Source organism: Chanos chanos, chromosome 3, assembly GCF_902362185.1.
Source record: "Chanos chanos chromosome 3, fChaCha1.1, whole genome shotgun sequence".
Classification (NCBI taxonomy): Eukaryota; Metazoa; Chordata; class Actinopteri; order Gonorynchiformes; family Chanidae; genus Chanos; species Chanos chanos.
In genome coordinates, this window is record NC_044497.1 from 4777501 (window position 1) to 4796623 (window position 19123).

The following is a 19123-nucleotide window of genomic DNA, read 5'->3' on the forward strand; positions in this document are numbered from 1 at the left end:
GATAAATACAGTATAGGCTGTGATAAATACAATACAAACTGTGCTAAATACAGTATAGACTGTGATAAATACAGTATAGGCTGTGATAAATACAATACAAACTGTGCTAAATACAGTATAGGCTGTGATAAATACAATACAAACTGTGATAAATACAGTATAGGCTGTGATAAATACAGTATAGGCTGTGATAAATACAATACAAACTGTGATAAATACAGTATAGGCTCTGCTGAACCACTGGTCTGGTCTCTCGTTTCAGTGGAGCTGAGACGGAGTAGAACCCCCAGGCAGGGAGAGGGCTCGGCCAGGCCTGGCCCACACATGAAAGAGAGAGAGAGACACACACAAACTCCCCAGCACCTGCTTCAGCCCCCAGGCCAAACCAAACACATTATTCCACCAGCCATACAGCTTAACGGGTTCTGTGGGAACCCCAAAAACACAAAGCTATAGCAGGTCTGTTGCCCTGACTCTCCCCCGCTCTACACACACATACACACACGCACGCACACGCACATGCACACACACACACACACACTCACCAAGACTCACCCCCACTCTGCACACACACACCAAGACTCTCCCCCACTCCACACACACACACACACACACACACGCTAAGACTCTCCTTCATTCTACACACACACACACACACACACACACACACGCTAAGACTCTCCTTCATTCCACACACACACACACACACACACAAAGACTCTCCCCCACTCCACACACACACACACACACACACACACACCAAGACTCTCCCCCACTCCACAAACACACACACACACACACACACACCAAGACTCTCCCCCACTCCACACACACACACACACACACACACACACACCAAGACTCTCCCCCACTCCACAAACACACACACACACACCAAGACTCTCCCCCACTCCACACACACACACACACTAAGACTCTTCTTCATTCTACACACACACACACAAAGACTTTCTCCCACTCTACACACACTCTACACATGCTCTCTCTCTCTCTCACACACACACACACACACACACACACACACACACACACCAAGACTCTCCCCCACTCCACACACACACACACCAAGACTCTCCCCCACTCCACACACACACACACCAAGCCTCCTTAATGCACTGTGCCCTCTCCTAACATACTCACACACACATACACACTGCTACCATCTAAACTCAATGCCTAACACACCCTGAGCAACCCTGACTCAAAGCTTTACAGAGTTACAGACTGCTACTCCCTACTCCCCCAAAACACACACGCACACACGTGCGCGCGCACGCGCGCACGCACGCACGCACGCACGCACACACACACGCACACATCCCAGAGTGTGTGCCTTGAACACAACCAATATTTTCTGCAGATATTTTTCATCCTCACTACTAGCACATACAAACACATTCACACAGAGTTTCGCAACTGCAGACACACACACACACACACACACACGCACAAACACACAGAGTTTCCCAACAGCATACGCACCTGGTTTTGACTCCTCAGGAGCACGGTTGGTTGGGCGCTTCTCGGCGTAGGGGAGCAGAGTTTGGGTTGGACGGGGATCAGTACGGAGCAGTGAGCAAATCATCAGAAAAGAAAACAGTAAACATCTGTTTGGAGACTTGGCCCTCTTCTCTTTGGCAAGAGCCATCTGACTTCACTGTGGGAGGGGTCATTTTTCCATCAGCCCAGTGAATGACAACATCTGCAATTTCTTCTTAAAAGGAAAAATATAAACAATCCTTGATGCAGAGTAGGCACTCTCGTCCTGCACTGTTCACAGAGCACAGACAGCAGGATGACCGGAGGGTTTTGTAACGCCGGCGAACAGACGACACTGATTATTGGGACGGTTCTCAGGCCTGATTAATTAGTCGTTTTTATTCACGTGTTTGTTTCTTGATACTCAGCAAGAACCAGAGCTAATGATGGGCGGGAGGTATTTTCATGCAACAGAAACCGGCCAGCGGAAAAGCAGCGTATGATAAACACATGTCAGAAGACTAACTTGATAACGTGTGCGGTTCGTACGAAAACACTGAGGATGACAGAAATGTATCGGAATGATACACGCAGGCACATCTCCTGTGGCATTCACTAAGGTCATTGTTGGCGTCAGGCTTGGGCTGTGATTGGCCCAGAACATCCCTGCTGTGTGTCCTATTGGCTGAAGCGTGGTGATGGACTCTCCAGCTTGGCTGCAGTGCCTCCTCACTGCAGGGCCAGATCTCCAGAGATGAGATATGATTTCCCTTCCAGAGGAGCTGGTCTACGCTGTCACATTACAAAAACAAAACAGAAAGAAAAAAAATTATATATATATGTGTGTGTGTGTGTGTGTGTGTGTATGTATTATTGAACAGCGTCGTTATTAAATCAGTTTTGTTCCTGTGTATATATATGTGTATATATATATGTATGTGTATGTGTGTGTATATATATATATATGTGTGTGTGTGTGTGTGTGTGTATGTATGTATGTATGTATGTGTATGTATGTGTGTGTGTGTGTGTATATATATATATATATATATTTGATAAAACACTTTTTGGAATATGTATATACATACCAGAATATTTTTTCCACATGGCTAATGGTATTTTCAGGTGGTGAGGCAGATGTAGACATCACTCACTCGTAAGAGCACAGCTTGTCCTGTTACCAGAGCTCAGATCTTCTGATCCCAACCCAGCTCCACATTATCCGATACGACTCCATATCAATAATCTGTTTATGAGCTAGGTTGAGCAACAGGAGGAGCACGCGGTGGTAGAACAGGTTAGCACGTCACTCAAAGCTCTGGAGCTAGCACAGGGGCTAACATGGCCAAGTCTGGTTTCTCTGGAGCCCTGGTGCAGCGGAAGGGTTCGACCGCTCCAGATCCACACGTCCGGAACATGTTGTTGTTGGAGTGGAATGGACAGCTGATCTGGTTTGGAGTTAGCGAGGGAGCAGGCTAGCCAGGACTTAGTGGTGTATGTGGTGTGAATGAACAAGTCCGACAGCAATACGTAGACAGCAGACCCAAGACCACATTACCCAAAGCAGTCTCGTAGCCTCAGTGAGACTCCTGCTTTCACATGTGTGTGTGTGTGTGTGTAAGTATTTTGACCTCACCCAGAGGAGACCCCACTGATAAATCCAACAGATTTCATTCTTGGCCTTGTATTAACAGACGGAGCAGCAGTAGCACATAAAACCTCAACACAATGCCGGTATCCACGGCGACCGGTCCCGGGCCGTATCCACATCCATCCCAGATGAAAGGCCTCTCTCTCAGATTGTTTCCACGCCGTTCCGCCGCAGTGGGCCGCCTTCCACGGCCCTCTCCAGCGCAAGGTGGCCCGCGTAGCCGCGTAGCCGCCCAGTGACATCTGTTATTCATAATTGATCATTTCCTCCAGCTCTAGACTTAACACAAGACAGTGTGATCGTTTTCCTTCTCACAAGAAGAAAAGGGGAAAAAAAAAAGAAAAAAAGAAAGAATATGTATTCCATTCTTATTGTGATATAATGCAGGAAGCAAGAGTGTTTTCCCACAAGGGAAGTGGACAAAGCTTGGAACTCTCTGGCGACACGGGCTACTCCAGAAGTGCATGATGGGATATCCTGAGGAAAGCAGTGCGCTGTAGAAAGACCAGTAATAAACTGCAGACATAAACTTAGAGGACGAGAAGGTCTGAGAATTCCCTTTTGTGCCCTGTTAACCCACTGTTATGAAAACCAAAAAACATCTTTTGACTATCAGAGAGCTATTTGTAATCGTGCTATGAAAGCGAAACGTCCTCAATATGGACCGAAACTTCCGCACCTGGACGGTAAAGACACTGTTCCCAAACTGACAGTTAAATCTGTTTGTTTCGTACGAAACACAAAAGCTTAGCGACTCATTCTTTCACACAAGACTGTCTGCTGTCCTTGCAACAAATCATGCCTGATGCCTCCGTTTCTCTCTTTCTCTCTCTCTCTCTCTCTCTCTCTCTCTCTCTCTCTGGCTTTCTTCTCTCCCCACCTGTCTGCTCTCTCACCCTCTTCAGCACCAACTTTAGTCAATTAAAAAAATAAACAACATGTCCTCAGATCCCAGCAGGCCACTCATTAACTTTTCCTATTGCAGCCTTCAGCACTCACATGGCAAAGTGCCTTCAACCAACAATAGTCCAAACAGCCCGGGGACTGACTCACTCTATAAATGTGTCAACTGAAAATGTAGACACATTTAACGCCACTATGAAATGTTACAACTCAGCTGTTGGGATTAATCATAAAAAAAAAAGTAAAAAAAAAAAACCCTGGCAAATTCTTAACGACAACTGCGCGGTCATTGGATATTTTTTTTTCTTTGTACGGTAGTTCTGAGGGGCTGAAATAAGCTTCAGGGGGAGAGAGCTCGTATAATATTTTCCCCTTACTGGGAAATGACCGTCGAGCGGTGTGTTGAGTGGCGTGTCGAGTGGTGTGTGGAGTGAACTGTGAGACGGGGACAGAGGGAACTCTGAGCTTCTTTGTAAGGAAAGGAGAGGAGAGACAAACAGGGACACAAACAGTCAGACGAGAATCGTGTCCTCATATTTCACTCAACACACCATGCGACACTCACTGTTTAGAAAATAGATGAAATCTCCCCAATTAAACATTTACCTCAGCTCTCCAGGATGTGACTGCGAACTGTCGGACAGAGACAGTGGCTCCCGGCCTTATGCCTTCTAACCTTATTTGTTTGTTTATGTATGAATGTTTTTATTTGCTTACTTACTTATTTATGATTCTGATTTTTGTCTGAAAGGAGATTAAATGATTTGATGTGTGTGTGCGTGTGTGTTGCTACTTAAGAGTAACAGAGAGAAAAGCTTGTTGGGAGTTTGCTGGGCTGCCTCCACCCATTGGTCAGATCTTCTCTGTCAAGCCAAAACACGTTCTCCCTTCACTGCTCCTGCGTTTTATGAAGCTGTTTAAAGGTGGAGGATGATGGTTCTGTCAAGGGCAGAGGTCAAAGTTCAGCTGCAGTCACACATAAGATTGCTTTTCTTTTCTTTTCTTTTTTTTAGATTCATCTATTTCTGTTAGCCAGCATTGTTTCTGCCTCATAAACCAGAACCATCCCCAGTGACGCTGGGAATTTTTATAGTCCTCCTGGGAGTGACCGACTACGGCCAGTTCCCTTTCACAAGTCAACCTCAAGCCCCTAAGTATCAACTAAAGACAACACACTTCATAAACACCTTCTTCACAGGCCTTTCACTGAGAGCGTGTTGCCTTGACGATTTCACCATATACATACACATAATGGAGTCCCATTACTTCCTAGAGAATACACACACACACACACACACACACATTATATATATATATATATATGTGTGTATGTATATTCATATCGAGGGTTCTCCAGAATGGAGACGGTGTCAAAACACTGCAGGATGACGAAATTTTCTCATGAAATCAAGAGACCTACAAAATGTTTTTCTGTCAACAGAGACCAACACTGATTCCCATAGAACGGGCAGTGGTGAATTTAGTGACTGGCTCCCACTGCACAGAATTACTGTTCCCTCAGGGTAGACCCGGGCCACCGCAATAAATTCAATTAATTAATGGCCTTCAAACCACTCACTCTCACGCCTCATAAGCAATAAGTTTCAACTCACAACGGTGTTTAGTAACATTTCACCGGCAGTTTTTGGCAACGTAGCAGCTAATTAATAACCAGTCCAAGATGTGATACGATGAAGGATTTATGGCGTGAAAGCTGAGAGTGGTCAGGGAGATTGTTGATTTGTTTTTTAGACCCCCCCCCCCCCCCCCCCCCATAAACTAAGTTGCAGTTACAGGTCTGAGGAGTGAGTATGAGGCCTCCACGGGGTTACGTAACTGTGGGATTCAAGTTTTGGTCAGGAGCGTTCTTTTAAGAAGTGTTCTTTCAATCAGCCCCATAGCACTGTTAGAAAACACAATGCGTGCCTCAAACAGCTAATATATCAAGTACAAACAGTTTAATTAGTGGAGTAATTAAAGAATTATTAGTTTTTAAAATGTGAGCATTTCAGCTATGAGCGTTGCTTAATTTTACTGGATAAAACTGAATGACAGAACCAGTAAGACCCATTAGAGATTTCATATGCGGCAATACTTTTAATAAAATTAAATTAAAGTGTGGTTCCAAATGAGATTTAAAAGTGTATGTATGATTTTTGACGAAAGAGAATGATTCTTTTGACACAAACTCCTCATGTTTGTTACCCTTTGACATTTTCAGTGCTTTTGCTATTATTCTGCCATATGTAAACTTATTTGTGGTAGCTGTATTCCTTGATAATGCATTCATGCACTGTCACTGTGTGTATTCCACCAGTACACTGTGGCCAAGATGTCCAAAAGAGTTGGCTAGAGTTGTTCCCTTTGGTGGAGGAGCCTGCCGCGTGTCACTCTCCTTCTCACTCTCCGAACTGCCTGAGTTGTTACAGCACTTATCTCGTCCAAGCTATGGAGTGTATTACGGAACTCAGTGATACAACGCAATTTGAACTGTGAAAAACTGCAGTGGGGTTTATAGATACTGGGACTGGAATGCGGTAGCCTCACTCATCCTATCAGGGTGTCATGTAGTGGGGAGACTTACGAATAACATAGTATAAATTGTTAAGAAAATCAATCTGCGCATATATATCTGAAACTAGTCCTCACGGTTCTCAGAAGCTACACAACCGAAATACTACCTACGATTCAATTGCAATCGTTCAACTGGAGTTCGTTGGTAAAGTCCACGCTGTATGAATATATTCATTACTCTTGAAAATCAGACGTGTCTCTCTAGCATTTGCACTGCGAGTGACGTTAAAATAGTCACCGGAAGTGGCAAAGTAGTTACGCTAGGAAACACCTGCGTGCACCGGATGCAATGAAACATGCTCAGGCTTGTCAACGGGCGTGCACAATGTATTGCGTTAGCGGCATGCTGCAACCCAACAGGACTGAACATTAGATTTGTATGTCATGTACTGAACTAGTGTTTCTTGAAGCGGCAGTACAGCATACACGCATTGTTGAAAGATCTGTTATGCGCAGCAACGTCGGCGCTGTTATTTAAACTGTGCAGGGTCAAGCCGTTCACAGAGACCGGTGCTTTAGCCTGGATCCGACCATGGCCTTTTCAGCATTAAAGATGACTCCCTTTTTAGTAGGTTTTATTTATTCCGCTTTGCTCTTCGGACAGATAATATGCGATAATGACACTGAAGAAGACGAGCATGCGAGGCACACTTACACAGTGGAAATGTTCAACCATGCCATCCCTACCGCTCCGCACTTTGTGATGTTCTTCGCCCCATGGTAAAAATTTATCAATTAGCTTGCTAACATAGCATAAGTTAGATAACTTCTCTTTACTCGAAAGGAGACCGTGGATTTGCGGTTATTTCAAACACCTCGGTCGTAACTTGCCTTCTCTAATGTTTACTGCAGCAAAATTTGTTAAAATTCTGCATGTATGCAACTTGGTCAAACAGCCTAAGAGTAGTTTCAGTACTAGCATTGGCGGCTATTAATCCTGACTCATAACGGCTTGCTAATGAGTTATCCGGGTAAATCAATTTAAGTTTGTTTATGAATAGTCTTTGGCATTCATAGGAAAAAAGATACTGCATAAAACTGTATTCGGACGAAACGGGTGTCACCATGCGCTCGCTGTCATTTAAGAGAAATCTTTTAGACTAAGTAGTTGATGTAGCTTGTTAGCTATCCAGTTTACGGTTCAAGTTGTGTCGGCAATGGTTAAGAGCCAGTCCAGGATATGAAGTTGCAGCTTACGTGGCAAACTTTGAGGCAAACTTGAATGTGCTGTGTAACCGGCTATGCCGTATCAGCAAGCCATATACAAAAACATCAAAATCAAACTATTCACCGATGCTATACTTTTGTGACAAGAACAGAACATTTGCAAGCGCTATGCTTTATTTGATGAGGCAGACTGGAATGTAATTGTTGGATACAAACTGCAACTAAGCGGAGAAAGACTTTCAAAGCCGAGAGAATATCAGCTTGCAGTGCTCGTGGAAGCTCCGTAGATATGCACCGATTTACTTTACTCAGTGCTTATTTGGATCATTTTCCCTGTCTCATGGGAGATCGCTCAAATAACGGTTTAAATGCGTTATTCTTACAGGTGTGGACATTGCCAAAGGTTACAGGGCACATGGAACGAGCTAGCAGACAAATACAACAACATGGAGTCTCCCCCCATCTATGTTGTCAAAGTCGATTGCACCAAAGACACAAAGTTTTGCTCCAGTGAACACGGCATCAGGGGATATCCTACGTAAGCATTATTAAAATGTTTTTTCATCTGAAAGAGAGAGGGGGGGGGGGTGAGTCCGAAAGAGGGAGTGAGTTACTGAGATATTAGTGCTAAACGGTCATATGCTCGTGATACAAAGTCAAAATAACGTTTTATTTTTTCATTAATATTTAACTGACTTTTGAGCGAGAGCTCTTTAAACTCTGGCCCTTTTTTTTTTTTTTTTTTTTTTTTTTTTTTTTTTTAAATAACCACAACTCGTGAATTACTCAGCCGTTGACCTTCTGTCCTGCCTTGCTTTCGAACGGTCATAGCAGTAGCATGTGCCCTCATAAACCGTAGACTGGGACGCTAAAACACGCTAATGTTGGTTTGAACTGTCAGCCGCGTCAGTTGGCTTTTGTGAGAGCATACTGCATTATAACGTTGTTCCAAAGCAGCTTCACAGAACCCAAGGCCTGAGCCTGCATAGCGAGTAGAGACCAGGACAGAGAGTTTCCCCCTCGGGCTACGAATGCAGTGAACACACACTGAGAGGAGCGAAGACTGAGACTAGGGACTTGGTTCTCTTCTTCTGGCACTGAGTAGTCCTGTTACTGGAAACAAATAGTTTGTCTATTTTAGGAAAGTAAAAGATTGATGGGGTTTGGAGAGGCAGTGAGTAGAACTGGGCATCGTGGCCCGAAAGTAGCATCTCGATATTTTCAGATGTTTGACTATATATAGACGTACTTGCGTCTCATCCCCTTGCATTCAAATCATCGTTCTAAGACAAAGACGCTGTTGTTAGCCACATAGGTTCACACGACGTGTGTGGAGGTTTTTTTTTTTTTTTTTTTTGTGGATTATACAGACAGATGGGTGATGGGTCGTTATAGGCTTGTCTGAGGTAAGCCTTACAGAATAGCCAGGCTGTGTCTGAACACCTCTGTCTCCTCCATCTCCAGACTGAAGCTCTTCAAACCTGAACAGGAGCCAGTGAAGTATCAGGGCCCCAGAGACCTGGAGTCTCTAGAGTCCTGGATGCTGAAAACCCTCCAGGAGGAACCTGCTGTAAGAATCCGAACAAAATGAAATGGGGAGAGAGATTGTGTTGACTCTAACTGTTATGTTTGGTTATCGTGCTCTTATAAACCCCTGTCGGTCCAAAGTCTTAAGACATAAATGATTTGTCTCACAGTTTTCTACTATATAGCATTACCAGACAGGCTCTTGACACCAGTCAAAACTACTGTTGTGTTAAAGAACGTGTTGTAAAGTACTGTGTGTGTGTGTGTGTGTGTGTGCAGGAGCCAGAGAGCGAACCAGAACCGCCCAAAGTGCCGGAACCAAAGCAGGGCCTGTATGAGCTCACCGCCTCCAACTTCAAGAGCCACATTTCCACAGGTACTTAACAAAACCAGTCACGACCAGACCACACAGCCAGCTTTTACGCACCTGCCTCACTCTTGGACGCCGTGAGGAACAGCTGTGTGCGTGCATGCGTGTGCGTGAGCGTGAGTTTAACAGCGAGTTTCGATTTGTGTGGTTCTTAGTCATGCCATGTTGCCAACCTATGTCTCGACTGAAAGACCCCGGAAAGGACGTAGATACTTAAAGTAAACAGTGGAAGTCAGAACTCCGGAGTGTTGATAGGGAATGTTTGATTGGTAAACTAAATACATGATTCCTGTTTGGAGAAGGAACAGGATACTGCTGTTTGTAGTGTCCATCTCCGAACCTCGTAACCTGTAACAGGATAACATCATCTCCCTGCCAGCTCTCAGCCTCCCATCAGGCCAGATGTCTGTGCTGCACAGGTTTTTATTGTTTTTTTGTTGTTGTTGTTGTTGTTGTTATTTTTTTAAGATAAATAGTTTTATCTTCATATTTACTGAAACACCTACCCCTTGAGCTATTTCAGACCCAATGCTGTTTTGATCCACGCGTAAAGAACTTGTAAGAGGAGGTATAGGAGATGAAGAGGAGATTCATCTTCTCCAGTTTAATTTTGTTTCATGTCCTGTGATGAGTTTGGACTGTGTTGATAATTTTTCGCGTAGTTCTCATCAGCTGAGTATTACTTGTGAATGATTAACAGTTGAGCTCATAGGTTTTCTCCGCTTATAGCAAGCCTGTGGCTTTATGTTTTATTTACTGCCAGCCGGGTAAATATTTAACTCTGCGTGTCTGTGGGAGTGTACGTGAGTATCCGGCTGTGCGTCCCAGCCTGCCTCTCTCTCCGGAGCGGTTTTTTCCAGACAGGTGGACCTCTTTCTCCTCGGCCTTACCATGTGATGCTTTACATTGCAGGGTCTCACTTTGTGAAGTTCTTTGCGCCGTGGTGTGGGCACTGCAAAGCCATGGCCCCCACCTGGGAGCAGCTGGCCACCACCTTCGAACACTCCGACAACGTCAAGATCAGCAAGGTGTGGACAGCGCCTCTCTCTCTCTCTCTCTCTCTCTCTCTCTCTCTCTCTCTCTCTCTCTCTCTCTCTCATTATCTACTTTAATTAACCGGAGCTAACCAAACCAAGAGTCTGCTCACTTAACTAGACTCCAAACCAAAGCTGGAGTCTGCTCACCTGTCTTTATTAGTAGTTGTGTTGCTTAGCAACACAAGCACTCAGACACTGGACAATAGTGTATATATAATGAGACACTGGACAATAGTGTATATATAATGAGACACTGGACAATAGTGTATATGTGCAGACACTGGACAATAGTGTATATAATCAGACACTGGACAATAGTGTATATGTGCAGACACTGGACAATAGTGTGTATATAATCAGACACTGGACAATAGTGTGTATATAATCAGACACTGGACAATAGTGTGTATATAATCAGACACTGGACAATAGTGTGTATGTGCAGACACTGGACAATAGTGTATATGTGCAGACACTGGACAATAGTGTATATAATCAGACACTGGACAGTAGTGTATATAATCAGACACTGGACAGTAGTGTATATATGCAGACACTGGACAGTAGTGTATATAATCAGACACTGGACAATAGTGTGTATATAATCAGACACTGGACAATAGTGTGTATATAATCAGACACTGGACAATAGTGTATATATAATCAGACACTGGACAATAGTGTATATATAATCAGACACTGGACAATAGTGTATATATAATCAGACACTGGACAATAGTGTATATGTGCAGACACTGGACAATAGTGTATATGTGCAGACACTGGACAATAGTGTATATAATCAGACACAGGACAATAGTGTATATAATCAGACACTGGACAGTAGTGTATATATGCAGACACTGGACAGTAGTGTATATATATTCAGACACTGGACAATAGTGTATATAATCAGACACTGGACAGTAGTGTATATATGCAGACACTGGACAGTAGTGTATGTATATTCAGACACTGGACAATAGTGTATATGTGCAGACAGGGGCTTGCCTCTGGCTGGCCTTAAACAGACATGCTGATGGGTAACGTTGAACAGTTAGAATGATCAGATATGAACTACGTCAGCCTGGTCGGAGTCCTCTGTGGGCTGTGCGTCTGTAAAACTGGTGACGTTTGACGGCTGGAGCAGTGGCGGAGGTGGCGTGGGTGGTTTTGCCCGCGGGGGGTCTAACTCTGTGGGTTTTTTTGGGGGGGTCTAACGCTGTGTTTTTTGGGGTGGGGGGGGACAGGTGGACTGCACACAGCACTATGAGATTTGCTCCGATAACCAGGTCCGCGGATACCCCACTCTGCTCTTCTTCAAAGACGGGGAGAAGGTGAAAAATCTGAGACGCACCACCACACAGACAGAACGACACTCACTCAACCTAATCCAGTCACAATGGGCCCCGATATTAATGCTTCATTATACACCTATGTGTGTGTGTGCGCGCGAGTGTGTGCGCGCGAGTGAGTGTGCGAGTGTGTTGTGTCACAGATATTCAGATATCCTGATATCCTAGTGACTAGTTCATGTCGTTGTTGTACTAAGAACCATCACATGGATTCACAGATATTGATACTCATAACATTAGACCACGGTGCAAGACCTTTGTGGCTCATTAATATTCATAATACTGATTATCAACTTAATATTCAAAACTGTAGTTGTTTATATCAATATTTATTACTTTAGTAAATTCTCCATAAACGCATTTTTTTCCTCCTTTGGTTAAGATACTTGGTTTAAATTATTATGGAGATAAATCTGGACTTGCCTTGATGTTATGAGCAGAGCTGCGTGTGAGTTTCGGTTTGTGGACAGACCAGTTTGCCCATTGCTGTGCTGCGTGTGGTTTTCAGGTGGACCAGTACCGGGGGAAGCGGGATCTGGACTCTCTGAAAGAGTTTGTGGACGGTCAGGTGAAGGCTGCCGTGGCCGCTGAGGCAGAGCCCGCCGCGGACGGCGCTCAGGCCAACGAGATCCCGCAAGGCGCCGAGACGGTCAAAGACGAGGTGTGTGTGTGTGTGTGCGCGCGTGTGTGTGCGCGCGTGTGTGTGCGCGCGTGTGTGTGCGCGCGTGTGTGTGTCCACTCCAGTCTGTGCTCTCTTACACGACCATACACTCCCAGTCCACACCAGTCACACCAGTCTGTGCTCTCATACACGACCGTACACTCCCAGTCCACACCAGTCTGTGCTCTCATACACGACCATACACTCCCAGTCCACACCAGTTTGTGCTCTCATACACGACCGTACTCCCCCAGTCCACACCAGTCTGTGCTCTCATACACGACCGTACACTCCCAGTCCACACCAGTCTGTGCTCTCATACACGACCATACACTCCCAGTCCACACCAGTTTGTGCTCTCATACACGACCGTACTCCCCCAGTCCACACCAGTCTGTGCTCTCATACACGACCATACACTCCCAGTCCACACCAGTTTGTGCTCTCATACACGACCGTACTCCCCCAGTCCACACCAGTCTGTGCTCTCATACACGACCGTACACTCCCAGTCCACACCAGTCTGTGCTCTCATACACGACCGTACACTCCCAGTCCACACCAGTCTGTGCTCTCATACACGACCATACACTCCCAGTCCACACCAGTTTGTGCTCTCATACACGACCGTACTCCCCCAGTCCACACCAGTCTGTGCTCTCATACACGACCATACACTCCCAGTCCACACCAGTTTGTGCTCTCATACACGACCGTACTCCCCCAGTCCACACCAGTCTGTGCTCTCATACACGACCATACACTCCCAGTCCACACCAGTGCATGCTCTCTGCCACAGCCACGTTAAGCAGTCATTATGGGCAGGCAGCTATTTCCTCCCAGCTGATCCAGACACCCGCACCAGTGCTGCCGTCATCAGGCAGCCCGACCTCTTTTTTTAACCCTTTTAAAGAGGGCAGATCTGAACTGTCATTTATATAAGAACTGCCCCAGCACAGTCTGTTCTCACAAAAATACCACCCCCCTCCCCCTACCCCTACCCCACGCTGTTTCACTCTGTTTACCATTTTTAAGCTTTTATGATCGCAGGACATTTCAGCTGGTGGAAAATACATCAGTAATAATTGTTGAAAAGTACACTTTCTTTCTCATACACAGGTTTCCCCTCTGTGGTTTTAGTCTAATCACCTCTGTTTTTAAGCGTAGAAAATTAAAAGTTGAAAACGAAAGCAGGTGTAATTGTGTAAGCTTCGGTCAACGTGCCTCCTTTGTGAAAAAGCATGAAAACATTCATTAATGACAGTAATGAGCGGTTGTGTGAGAGGGAGTGAGATTGTGTCGTAAGTCGAGATGGTGTCGTTCGTTATCTCTCTGTGTGTGTGTGTGTGTCCTGCTCGCAGGATCAGAGCGGAGCTGAGGACAGATGTCTGGTGTTTTGTACTCCGTGTTGTAATCAAAGCTTATAGGCTGTAACCCGTCATCACAGCCCTGATACGTTTTCTTTAAACGGTGTCGTCGTCACGGAGACGCCACCGCCCGGTCGATACCGTGAAATTTCTTGATGAGAGTAATACAGTCAGTGTAGTCCCCGGACAGGCTGACCCGAGAGCCTTGTCTGTGCCCTCAGTCTCATCTCCTCTGTTCTTTACCCTCTCAGTCCAAAGTCGTCATCCTCACCGAAGCCAACTTTGACGAGACCGTCGCCAAGGGACTGACCTTCATCAAGTTCTATGCCCCGTGGTAAGACCTCCTCTGTTTCACTGTGTTTATTCTTTTATTTCTCTTTACCTGTGATTTCAGTTTGGTTCGGGTTTTTGTTTACATAAATATGGTCACAAAGCCGCTTGTTTAAAAAAAAAAAAAAAAACCTTTGTATTCATTGCTTGGTGAGCAACAGAGAAAGTCTGTGAGGCAATTTTCACATTTTACCAGCATATTACAATGTTTCATTTACCATACCATCAGTGTTTTTATAACCATGTTACTGTTGACCACGTGCCATATATACATTGGTCAGATGTGTGTGTCCGGTTTCTTAGAGTAAGAGTACTGATCTGGGGTCAGTTTATGCCTTTCATAAACCTAATAAATACATTTGTGTGAACTAAGGGTAGCTGATCATACATTGGAGCTCTTATTGTAAGACTACTTATTTATCAGACCTGATTCTTTGGAAAAGCCCTTCAGTCTCTCTCACACACACGCGCGCACGCGCACACACACACACACACACACACACACACACACACACACACACACACAGGAAGACAGTCATTCCCTTATCAGTCTGTTTGATCGCTTAAAGAGTTTCCTCAGTGTTCTGTTTAAAAAGGCCTCTAATCCTCTTCCCCTTTCTTACCCTCACTAACCCTTGTGTGTGTGTCTGTCTCTGTGTGTGTGTGTGTGTGTGTGTGTGTCTGTATGTATGTCTCTGTCTCTCTCTCTCTCTCTCTGTGTTTGTGTTTGTGTGTGTGTGTGTGTGTGTGTGTGTGTGTGTGTGTACATCTGTTCCTGAAGGTGTGGTCACTGTAAGAATCTGGCTCCAGCCTGGGAGGACCTGTCTAAGAAAGAGTTCCCGGGCCTGACTGATGTGAAGATTGGGAAGGTTGACTGCACTGTGGAGAGGACACTGTGTAACAGGTTTTCAGTGAGTGTCAGACTGCACGAATCTCAGGATTATCTCCAACATCACAGTATAGAAATGTCTCAGGCAGGAAGACATCCCACATGCAACCATCACTGGTATTGTCCCTCTGAATGGGAAGAAATATTCTTTTCTGAACAAGGGTTTTAAATATCTGCTGAGATCTGTAGATCAGGGTTGCTGAAGTCCTGTCCTTAAAAGTCCAGGTAATACCAGGTGCCTTTTGGCTCTGTAATCCAACACTGATTTCTACCTGTGAAAACAGGTGTGTACGTTCCTCAGCCAATCAGAGACATGTGGTGTACCTTCCTCAGCCAATCAGAGACATATGCGATGTTTTGTTAAAACCTAATTCAGATGAAGTGGTGCACTCAAGGCCCTGAGTGGTGGTGTGCTGCACTGATCAGATCTTTTTTTATAAATGAAAACTGACCACACACAGAAACCATGTAGCCTCTTCTCCCACCATCCCCCCCCCCCACCCTAAAATTTCCACCCCCACCCTAAATCGTCTCTAAACCGTCCGTTGTCTCCCGTTGACAGGTGCGTGGGTACCCGACGTTGCTTATGTTCCGGGCGGGGCAGCAGGGCGAGGAGCATTATGGCGGGCGGGACCTGGAGAGCCTCCACAACTTCGTGATGAAGCAGGCCAGGGACGAGCTGTAGCTCCGCCCACATTTCCCAGCATCCCCCTCTCTCACTCACGTCGGGCCACTTTGGGCGGGGGGGCGGGGGGGGGTTGCTCGCCTGCCCTCTCTCGCAAGGCAAGCGTCTCTTTCAAAACTCCACTTTGAGAGGAGGGACACCAGTGGACCCCCCCTCGCCCCCCCCCTTTCTTTCTTTTCCACTTAATTGCCTTGTGTTCGAAGGCAGTCAAACTATTATTGTTTTTTTTGTTGTTGTCGTTGTTGTTGTTCATTTTTTTTTTCCTCGCGTTTATGAAATGTGAATGTATTGGATATCATGTGGGCTGATTTTTACAGTGAAACAATCAAGTGACTGAAAAAAAAACCTGACATTTTCATTACTTCTCTCGTTCTCTCTCTCCCTCTTAATTTTGACATATGATCATTTATAAAGCCTCTCACTCCGCCTCTGTTCTCTAAACACTTGTTGAGCTTTGACTCAGGTAATGTCACCCCCCCTTGGGGGAGGACCCAAACACAAACGGAGGGTGTGAAAACGGCTACACTCGATCAAATCTCGTCGGCACTGCGATGACCGCCCGCTAACAAGGTTTCAGCACGCCTCTCTCTGTGGTCTGTTTCATCGACTAGAGATGTTTACACGAAACAACTAATCGTGACTCTCCACATGTTAAGAGTCTGGGAATATTTGTTCTTGATTTGGTCATGCGTTTACGTCTGTTAATCACCCCCTCGCCCCCCCCCCGGCAGACTAACTCTGAGGAGGTCTGTGTCTGGAGAGCCGTGCGTTTAGACGTTAATTAAAGCTCTCTTCATGTCCTTTACCTTCACGCAGTAGCCACAAAACTGCGCTTTTTGTCCGTGTGGAGTTCTCGTTATAAATGTAAATGGTGGATCTATGGAAAGCGACGCAATGGTGTCAGATTTGGTTTCTTCAGCTGGTCGCTCTGTATGTGCGCTGGTGATTCACCAAAGTGTGGGTTTGCGATGACATTTAATCAGTGAGGGTTAGGTCTGTGTGTGTGTGTGTGTGTGTGGTTCAGTTTAGATACTGTAAATTGGAAAGGTCTTTAATATCTTTAAATATCTGCGGTGTGTCTGACGGTTTTTATCGGTTCTTCTTTCAGAGACGTCTCTGAGTCGGTCAGTGTGACTGAGACTGAGAGAAACTGGACTGAAATATTCCACTGATATTAAACCGACTCCTGTATTTACCTCACCACAGACAGCGAGAGAGAGAGAGAGAGAGCGAGAGAGAGATTTAAATAAAGGTACTGAAAGAGCAAAAGAAAACCCAAATCACTGATATTGTGGGTTTCAGCTTCCGTAGGCTTTTTTTTTTTTTTTTTTTTTTAACCTGTTCTCCGGCAACACTATTTGTTGTGTCATTTGGTTGAAATCTCTGCCGTAGGCCTGTGACACGCCGCCCAGTCGTCATGTGACCATGTGTTTGTTTGGACGTTACGAGAATTCACCAACATTTCAGACCGTTTCAAAGCCGTCACTTCAGCGCTTTTTTTCTTTTCTTTTTCTCTCTCTCTCTCTCTCTCTCCTCCGTCTCTCTTCTCCTTCTCTTACTGTCTGCCTTGGTTAATTCCAAACGCTCATTTGAAAACCATCGGTGCTGAGGCAGCACGGCCGTGAGGGGAAAACACACCCGCTTCTTTTTTTAAATACCAGAGTCTTTGTCGCTGAAACCGTCTGGAACGCCAATCTCCGCTTGGTCTCAGCGTTGGGGGTTTTTTTTGTTGTTGTTTTTTTTGTTTGTTTGTTTTTCCCCTGAAACCCAACCAGGCTGAAGAGTTAAACTGATAACAACTGAATACATTAGCAAGAAAGAAGGGAAGGAAGAAAAAAGAAAAAAAGAAACACTTCTCGTCAGTTAAGTCTTTATGGATAGCACATGGTTTAGGCAGGACTCCAGTGAAAGAAAGCAGTATTTTTTCATGTGAGCTGGGTGTACATGACCCGACAATTTTGTACAAAATAAAACTTTAAACAGAAAAAAAAAATTGCAAGTTGTAACACAAATTTCGTAATAAAATTTCTTTTTTTCAAAAATAGCTGTCTATGTTTCTTCTTCTTCTTCTTCTTTATATTTCATTCACTGCAAGTTGGTATATGATTAGTTTTTTTTTTCTTTTATATAAGATGTGCAATAAATAAGCTGGAAATGTACAAGTATTTACACACACACACACACAAAAAAAAGTCTAAATATGATTGAGAGAATTGTAAACAGTAGCTAACCCAGAGGTAATATGGACAGCATGGTTTGTCTTTTCCGTTAAAAGAGAGAGAGGAGCATCTCTGTACGAATGCGCCCGTGAATTCTGAGCTCGCTAGAGGAGAGAGTTTTTCTTTTTCTTTTTTTTTGTACCAACCAGCAGTGCTCACACAGAAAAGGCAGTAGACATCCATAAATGCATAGTAACACGTGACCGACCAACAAACATTAAATATTGACACGGAATGGGTCGGAAAACCCACACGCCCGTTTTCGTGTAAACTGGTCCAAAACCGAAGATCTGGAAATGAGCTCCTACGTGAGTCGATTCAAAACGACGGTGTTTTCTCACTGTGTGTTTAGATTTTTTTTTTTTTTTGGCAGCAAGAGAATGATTTTAGCCAGGTGTTTGTCCAGGCTTATAATCTGGAGTGAACAGAAAAAAAAGAATTAAAAAAAAAAAAAAAAGCTAAAAACTCCAAAAATATGTTTGTTTCACTCTCTGCGTTGAACTGGCAGTTCAGTTTAGATGCTTCCACGGAGACTTGAAACCGCCTTGGCCAGCGCGGCAGAACAAACCACAGGTAGGACAAAAGAAAATATTGAAAGAGTGGAAATAAGTTGATTTGTTGAGAATTAAAATAGTATCTGGTAGTTCTCAGTTCAACCAAGTTCATTATATTTTTGGAAGGATGAGGAACCGAGAGAGAGAGAGAGAGAAAGAGAGAGGGAAAAAAAATAATACGCGTTTTCTCCTGGTTTCTGGCGGCTTACTGTGACTGATTTCATTAAGATTCCAACAAAGGTTTCATATGTTAAAATCAAGCTTTGGTTAGTCAGATACAGACTACACAAACCTGTATTAAATATAGCACATCATTTTGGCTAATAATGAATAT

General features: G+C 44.6%; 1 protein-coding gene across 1 annotated transcript; it reads left to right on the forward strand.

The window, feature by feature from the left end:
- Nucleotides 1–7147: 7147 nt before the first annotated feature.
- On the forward strand, nucleotides 7148–17929 carry txndc5 (thioredoxin domain containing 5). The gene is made up of 10 exons (XM_030769929.1): nucleotides 7148–7348; nucleotides 8181–8333; nucleotides 9260–9365; nucleotides 9602–9698; nucleotides 10605–10720; nucleotides 11980–12066; nucleotides 12593–12745; nucleotides 14364–14446; nucleotides 15224–15353; nucleotides 15894–17929. Exons 1-10 carry the CDS (start codon nucleotides 7161–7163, stop codon nucleotides 16014–16016), a joined length of 1236 nt encoding a protein of 411 aa, XP_030625789.1. The 5' UTR covers nucleotides 7148–7160; the 3' UTR covers nucleotides 16017–17929.
- The last annotated feature ends 1194 nt before the right edge of the window (nucleotides 17930–19123 follow it).